Genomic DNA, 8,868 nt, shown 5'->3' with positions numbered 1-8,868 from the left:
GCGACGACGATAGAGGACCGGGGGCGGTGGGGATGAGTGGGGGGGGGCCCCCGATCGGTGTACGAAAACGAAGAAGAATCGGTGGAAAAACAACACACGGGCAGCGCCGGTCGCACGCACGCACCGACACGACCCGCGCGCGCACACACACACGACAGTCTCGCGCATTAATAAGCGGTACGATACGCACACACACGCAAACTCGCGCGCGACGCGCCATATTGAATCCGACGTCCGCGTCCGCGTGTGTGTGTGTGTGTGTGTGTGCGCGCGTTAATTTTCGCGTATCCGGCCATTACCGGATTACCCGAGCTCGTCGACCGTGTGTGCGTGTGTGTGTGTGACGTGCTACTCTGTTCTCCGGTGCCGTTCGACGTTATTTTTTTTCAATAATTTTTCGTTTGTTTGTTTTTTTTTGGAAATCCGTCTCTCCCGATCCGCGGTCTCCGAACGTTCGTCGCCCCGTTCGAGTCGACCGCCGCCGCCACTGACGACCGTGTTGTGGTCGTCGTCGTAACACTGTTGCTCCGCCGCTGCCTACGCCGCGCGTTGTTCTCAGACGATCGACACCGCCGCTGCGTATCTACGCCAAACGGTTTTTCGTTTAATTAGCGTGATCGAAATATCGCAGGACCCGGGTCCCCGAAGTCACCCCCAGCTCGGTCGGCACCCCGTCGTCCGGATGACCGTCGGATTTTCGACTCTGCGGTCCGCGCGACGCCGCTCGCGATCCGTTGCTGCTGCTGTTGCTCGTGCCGTAGTAGTCGCGCCACAACGGCGCGATGGCCGATGACGACCGCCGGCCCGCCGCCGCTACTGCTGCTGCTGCTGCTGCAACAATAATAACAAGTACGTTGCCGCTGCTGCCGCTGTTATCAATCCGTCGTTACAGTGTTGTTGTGATGTCGGAATCACATTTTGCCGTGTAGCCCCGTCGCCGTCGCTCGCCGGACGCAATACGACCGAAAAACGGATTACGGATAATATTGTTATTATTATTATTACTATTATTATTATTATTATAATATCGCCGTCGTCGTCGTCGTCGTCTTTTGTTTCCGTCGCCGCCGCCGCCGTCGATCGACAGCAGCTCACTGCGTAAGTATCTCGATATCGTCTCGTTGTTGTTGTCATTGCTTATTATTATTATTATTATTGTTGTTGTTATTGTTTTCGTTGTACTCCGCAAAAACCGATTTCGCTATAGGTGTAGATATTTTCATTACGTTTTTGTCAATATTTATTATTCGTCTCCGTGTGTTTGTGTATGTGTGTGTGTATATTTGTGTATGTGTGCATACGTGTGTGTGTGTGTGTGTGTGCGTGCGTGCGTGCGTGCGTGTGTGGTAAAAAAACTTGACGGCGAAAAGTCTTGTACCTGCGTCATGGCCGCCGCCGCGTTTGTCGTTTTCCCGTCACCTTGACACGAATACATTATACACATTGCACGTTTTGCCCAAAACGATGGACCCGTCTCCGATTGATTTCGACTGCAATCTTATCGTGTGATAATAATTAAGTATGTAATACAAGTTCGTTCGTGGCCCAAAAGTTTTCTCCTACCGGGTCTATAAGAACTTCGTTAGCTGCCTGACCACCTATAAACTGGTGGTCTGTCTCAAACCTTCCGACCACAAGTCTACAACACCAATCATTATATCCTCTCGGCCGTTGTCCATATGGTATGTCGCCATCTATTTTTTAGTTATGCACTGTCAAAATCTCCTGAATGAGTATTAAAAGATCAGACGATAGGGTCTACCACGTCTACCCATGTCGCACAGACAAGAACAACATTTTAAAATGATTTCATCCGGTTCTTTAAATGGTTGTTTCAAACATTATATTGAAAGTTATTACTCCATAACTCTATTTGATTAGAGACACCTAACTACCTACTTTCAACACTGAATCCAATTTTCTTAATTGTAATAATATTAAATTTTAAATCTTGGTCTTAGTACCTAGTTAGTAGAAATTAAATTAGGTTCTTTTAGTGTTTATAAATCTTAAAGGCACAGTGTATACTTCAGTTTCTTCTTATCAGAAGTATAACTTGAAAGTTCTGCTATCAATATCTGTTGGTGTTGTGGTTTTTTTTTTTTTTTTATTGAAACTGTGATTTTACAATTTATTTCAACATTTACATGTATATTTACAATTACATTTAAAATAATTAGATATTATTAAATGGATAGACCAGTTTCACAAATGAAGGATAATATTTGGATTATAGCAATTTCAGAATTAGGATTAAAAATAGAAGATTAAAAGTTAGTTGGATGTTTTGAGATTTAAAAAAATTTAAACCTAACCTAATGATTAGATGATAATGAGGGGCAGCTGAAGATATGGGAGAGGTCGCAAATTATCTTTTTAGAGTGTTCAGTACAGTAAGGGGAATCATTTAGAGAGAGTTTATAGGAATGAGAAGGAAGTAAGATAATGAGCGACTCGTAAACGGCTAAATCGTGTAATCGAAGTTCTGGATAAATTTCGATTAGAGAACCTGGTTTTTTTAAAGGTGTTGTGATTAGTAAGGCACTTGCCTTATTGGGCTTATTGAAATTACTTCACTTCCTGATATATTTTATTGTTTTTATTCAGTTTCTTATGTTTTGTATGCCAAATTGCTTTTACATTCCTATTATAACTATTTAGTTAATTGACATTATAATTTATGTCATATTATTTTCTAATTTTTATAATCATTGTCTTGTACCTATATTTATATATAGATTATTTAAAATCCATTTTTATTATTAATTATTTACATTAGTTTGTTATAGGTACCTACATAGCTATGTAGATTTGTAATTTCTCTGTTCTTTCTTACTTAGATACTAAGTTTAGGTCTTTTCGTTCCTACAATTTTGTACTCTTATTCAAAGTCTAACAATTAATGCTACCATTATACTCGATTCATTTTCAAATTCTATAGGTAATTACGAAGGTAATTAACTGTGAGTTTTATGATGGTTATTCTATTTATTTTGTATTATTCAATAAATGTTAGGGTGGTGAATAAGTATTATTTTGTATTTGTCAAAATATGTGTTAGATATGAACAAAATATAATAGTTGTGGTGTCTAAATCCTAATGTTTTTATCCAATTTAATAATAATCCGGTAATAATTATTGCTTTGATAAACGCATACATATTATGATGTTAAGTATGTCTTTGTTTACATATTTTTGGTTAATATTTTAAGTTATATTTTATTAAAAATAATATTGATTATTATCACTTGTTGTTTTTAGTTTCATAAAATACAACTACCTTATCTAAGCATTTCTTTATGTCATACCTATATTATGTGTAACTCATATGGAAAATAGTTAATCTCTAGGTTAAACTATTATTGTACATTTTATAATATTCTAAACTGTTTTTACGCAGACAACCAGTTGTCTTTCATTTTTAAGCTAACTTTATATTACAACTAAATACCTAATTCATTTAGGCTTTTTATACTTGAGTTTTTGTCAAGATATTTTAAACAGTTGAAACTAATCAATAATCACACTTGTGAGAAAGTAATACCTTTTTGTAAATATAATTTAATTGTGAATCTTATTCAATTAATAATTATGGTCTATGGAGTATATCTCGTATAAATATATCAGTACTAAATACTGTCATTGGCACGTTAATATGCTTAAACTAAAAACAATTTTTAATTGCTTCTGTATAAAACCATGTTACTTTTTTTTGTATATGCTGTTTTTTATTCAGTACTTACTGCCTAGATCACAAGCTGAACAAAATAATTATTGTCTGTCATGGACCTATAAGCATAATACAATAATAATATGCATTCATTAATAGGTACTGTCTAACTCATAATTTTAAAGAAAACAATTTAAAAAACGGTAGGACCATACATACTTAAGCACAAAGTAGATAAACCTATCTTTTATTAGTTCTATAATACTATGTATTAATTAACAGAATTTCCCAAAGAAAGAATTTAATTTATAGTTTTAAATTAGAATAAAGTAGGTATATGATTAGGTATAAAAGTAGGTACCTACCTATTTTAGGTAATTATTGATTCATTTAATGTTACATTATTAAATATTATATTATATTATTATTGTCTATAAGTTCAAGTTAATTTTATTAAATAGTATCAGATTAACAACTCATACCTAATAAAGAAAATAGGTACTTAATCAGTATAATAATCAACTATTGAATCAATTCAATGTACTTAATTTATGATATTATGTATTCATTATATATAAATACATTTATAATTAAGAAAGAACCAAACTAATAAATTCAATTTTTTTATTAAATGTTTTAGATGATGGCATCACAAATGGAAATTGATGACGATGTCGTCGATTTAAGTATATCAAGGTAATTAAAAAAAACATTGTATTCTATATTTATTTAAACTAACCAGGAACAGATAATATTATGTATCACCGGTTCTCAAATTAGTATGTGTACCACTAGTGGTACATAAAAGACTACATGATTGTATGTGGAAGGCCGTATGGTGGTGGAATGGAAAAATTAAAAATAAATATTTGATTCTGATCTCATTGAAAATTTGTTATTTAATTCATATCTTATTTTAAAAAACTAATAAATAAAAATAATTATATTTAACTAAAAAGTAAAAGTAAATTATTTTATTGTAGAATTTGGATTGTTCCATTTTTAGTCAAAGTGGTACGCTACTGATTGATAATATACCTAAGTGGTACGCAAAAAAATGTTTGAGAACCGCTGTTATGTATGATAAACAATTTATAATTTAAAAGAATAAAAAAAAAAACATTTACTTTGGTACGTAATATTAAATAAACACTTGCATTTTTTTTTAAAACATTTTTTTATATAATGAAAATAGTATTTATTATCTAAGCTCTTAGACATTTATTTTTTATTTTTGTTGTTTTTTAAGTACTTATATACAATAGTTCAATAAATATATGTAACATAAGATATTGCATACATTATTAATAGTTTTTAAAATTCATTTTTTTTTAATTGCAAGTTCTAACTAAGGAAAATTAGGATTACAAATTGGAACTTTAGCTACTACTTTAAACTTTTATGCATGTTACCTACCTATTTTTATTTTTATTTTTCATGTTAAGCAGTCGTACAAGCCAATCATTAAGAGATGAACCACTTTCTCTAAAATGTAATCAGCCAGATGAAGCTCATATCCATATGAATGGGCATTTGGTTAATGGTTTCACCTCTGCTGGCAATGATTCCTCAGAGGAAAGTGATGATGATATGCCCCTTGAACTTCCGCCATCCCCCAAGGTATAAAATTATTGTAAAATTATTTATTTTTATTTTCGTTAATATATTAATTTAAAACAATTTATAGGATTTTACACCACCGGAAGAGGTGAGTGAAAGAGAAAAACTTGTCAGAGTTTTAAAGGAGAATCTTCGAACAGAAGAAATGACTTTGGTGCTGTTGAAGAAATTACAACAATCTCAACAAATTAACCAAATTGCTCAGAGTGTTACCATCACCCCTCAAGCAGCTCATACCAAAGATCATTCTAATTCGTTGTCATCCCAATTGCCGACTGGAAAGTCAGCTCAACCACCAATGCCTCATGTACCTCATCATGCAAAACCACCACCACCCCCATTAAATCGCTTGGTAAATTTAAACAAAGTTAATGATGTATTACATTTTTTTCAACCAACAATTATTTTATAGCCATCATCGTCAAGATCTAATGCCCATCAATCTCACCAGTCTATGTCTTCAAATCCCTTGATGGGTTCAAGTAGATTACCTCCTTCTAATGGACTACAAAATTTGCAGAGGTCATCCAATGGTCGGTCATCACATTCTTCACATTCTGGACATTCATCACATTCATCACCTTCAATTACACTTGAACGAGTAATAAAAGACCACCATTCCTCCAATACTTCCCAATCGGTACGCACATTAAAAAAAAAATATTTGTTTTTATACATCTATTTATATAATATATATAATTTTTCATTATTTCTAGGAACGTTTGAGAAATGACGATGGTCAAACACCTGCTCAGAGACAAGCTGCTGCTAAATTGGCCCTTAGAAAACAATTGGAGAAAACATTATTACAAGTAATTAATCTAGTTTTACTGTTAATTTCATTTTGCAGAATTTTAATACATATCTTATTGAAACATCAAATAGATTCCACCACCAAAACCTCCGCCACCTGAAATGCATTTTATTCCAAATCCATCAAACACGGAATTTATTTATTTATTGGGATTGGAACATGTCGTTGATTTCATAACAAATGGTGAAATGATTGAAGCCAGTATACCAAAGGACCCATATAAGTGTTCTCAATGTGATTCAAACTTTACACCAGTTTGGAAATTGGAAAAACCTTCTAGAAGTATGTGTCTTATTAAATGTAAAATGTATGTTAAAGAAAAAAATTATAAAATTGTTTTGTAAATTTGCAGATAAAGAATCTAAAATAATATGTGAATTGTGCGTCACCAGCAATGTAAAGAAATCTCTCAAAGCGGAACATACAAATCGACTGAAGACTGCGTTTGTGAAAGCTCTTCAACAAGAGCAAGAAATAGAACAAAGGTTGGCTCAAGTATCGCCGCCATCTTCTGTTTCCCCTGCGCCAGTTCATCCAATTCATATAAATCCACCAATGCCGTCCGTGCCCAAGCCAGCGCCTGCACCAAAACGTAACCCAACACCTCCTCAACCGCACAAGATGCATCCTTCAGATCCGACAGGCGGTAAATTTAATGCTGCAGCTGCAGCTCACCTTGCCCTCCAACAACAAATGCTCAGAGGGTTATCACCTCATCCAGCTGCTGCCATGTTGCAGTTTGCACCACTACTGTATCCGTACCAACTGGCCATGGCGCAAGCTAGTGGAAAAAATTCGGCTGCTGCCGTAGCTGCAAACCTTGCTGAGCTACAAAGGCAGGCGGTCGATTTGCAACGACAGTATTTAATGGAGATGATGCCCCAACAAGGCCAGTCACGGTCTGCATCACAAACACCCACGTCAGCACACAATTGGAAATCATGATCCCAATGATTTATGTATACCAAAATGCACGTTCTATTGGTTTTCCAGTGGCGTGTAACTATCAACATTATTATTATATATTATTGCACCTGGGATGCCTGTGCAGACGTTTAGTACTCACAAATTAGAGGTGATGCATGTTTACTTGGGCAGATCTTTATAGCTATCAAGGTTGCCGGTTATCAATCAATGCATTCCAACACGTTAGCATACATACTACGTGAATTATTTACCTGTTGTGCTGTATTAACATCGTATATTAAAATTCAGTAAATGCATAACATTTAAATGGCACAACACGTGTAGTCACTGCTTTCTACTGTCAATGTGTTGTGTATGATATTTCATCCGAGAAAAGGATGTTATGAAAAAAAAAAAACAATAATATACTACTGACAAGTCTGTACATGTACACTTAATTAATTCATCATTACTACTCAGTCATTGTGCCGGACTCAACTTTATTATTATTTTTTTTATATTTTAACTTTCAATTATTAGTTATTATTATTATTATTATTATATTATTATTATTACGTTTTTGGAGAAAACATTTGTAACAATGCGTTTGTGTTTGTACAAATATTGTACAAAATCACCTTGTATCAAACCTATTGTTTATATTGTTCAATTATTTTGTAAATAGTCCAAGTATAAAAAATTAACCATATAAAATCTATTTAAATTTAAAAATTGTATAAACAAGAGCCATGTTATATGTGTCTGATCCAATATTTTCATTGGTTTCATATTTTATTTGATAATTTTTTTGTATGGAACCATGTCTTTTTTTATGAATGTATGTATGAATAATGTCTGAATGTATTTTTACTCATATAATAAAACCGTTGTATGTTTTTTTTTTTTTTTTTAGTCAATTATGTTCCCATTTTGTTTTTACCTGGATCTTGTAAATAATAAACCGATGAAATATTAGTTGTGCAAATTAATTTTTTTAAATAAATATAATATTTACATCTTATATTTTAAATGTTGACAAACACAATGATAAATATATTTATTTCTATTTCCATTTTTTTATTTTTTATTTGTATGTTATCTACACATAAAATTTAAGTATCGTAATTCAACAAGAAATTATTTTATTTCATAGAATTTATCTTGACATAATTAATTTTTTTACTTCAAAATAATTTTGAATAATACTAATTAATTATAGTTAAAATTAAAAGTAATTACTATATTTGTGTGATGTTGATTGTAAAATGTTTTTTTGATTTTAATATGTAATCAAATTAACATAACTTAACAATATCATACTTAACAGAGAATCAGCTGCCATTTGCCTACAACAATTTTCATTATACATGTATATATTATATAGTATACGGTATAGATATGCATATGCTTATAGTAGTCCCATGTTTCGAGTAATATTTTTACTTTTTAATTTTTTAAATACTGTGATTGTTTTTCTTACTCTTTCAAATTTTTGATTAATCGCTGTGCATTTGAATGACATGTTAGAAAAATATGTTGTCTTCTTGAATGATTTTATGTTTATGTACTATATTTTTATTTAGCGGACTCAAATGCTCAGTGCTCGTACATATTTATATTTTATAATATTCATTTGTATTACATGAAATAGGATGACTCTGCCACTTAAGCCTTAGAAACTCTACTCGTCTTTCATACTTGTTGAAGAATTTTGATTTCAGTATCTGCATCAGCATTTTTAAAATATCTGTTTAACAATTCCTACTCAAAAGCTATACAATTTATGTATACAGATACTCGTTACAAAAAGAAGTTTACATCACACAACATTATATAGTAAAACGGCAATGCGAGAGG

At 32.9% G+C, this 8,868-nt stretch overlaps 1 protein-coding gene across 4 annotated transcripts; it reads left to right on the top strand.

Annotated features, from left to right (window-relative positions):
• Positions 1-272: 272 nt before the first annotated feature.
• LOC114131237 (transcriptional repressor p66-beta) lies at positions 273-7,435 on the top strand. 4 transcript variants are annotated; one of them, XM_027996410.2, is made up of 8 exons: positions 273-1,098; positions 4,312-4,367; positions 5,120-5,291; positions 5,359-5,643; positions 5,704-5,931; positions 6,008-6,103; positions 6,177-6,387; positions 6,458-7,435. In XM_027996410.2, exons 2-8 carry the CDS (start codon positions 4,312-4,314, stop codon positions 7,048-7,050), a joined length of 1,641 nt encoding a protein of 546 aa, XP_027852211.2. In that variant the 5' UTR covers positions 273-1,098; the 3' UTR covers positions 7,051-7,435. The 4 variants fall into 4 exon arrangements, with proteins under 4 accessions (XP_027852211.2, XP_027852209.2, XP_027852210.2 ...); XM_027996408.2 differs by having other exon boundaries at positions 5,117-5,291; XM_027996409.2 differs by lacking the exon at positions 273-1,098 and adding an exon at positions 1,533-1,682.
• Positions 7,436-8,868: the final 1,433 nt, after the last annotated feature.

Source organism: Aphis gossypii, chromosome 3, assembly GCF_020184175.1.
Source record: "Aphis gossypii isolate Hap1 chromosome 3, ASM2018417v2, whole genome shotgun sequence".
In the NCBI taxonomy this organism is placed as follows: Eukaryota; Metazoa; Arthropoda; class Insecta; order Hemiptera; family Aphididae; genus Aphis; species Aphis gossypii.
The sequence above is the reverse complement of the archived record's forward strand: the minus strand, read 5'-3'. Positions and strand labels throughout refer to the sequence as shown.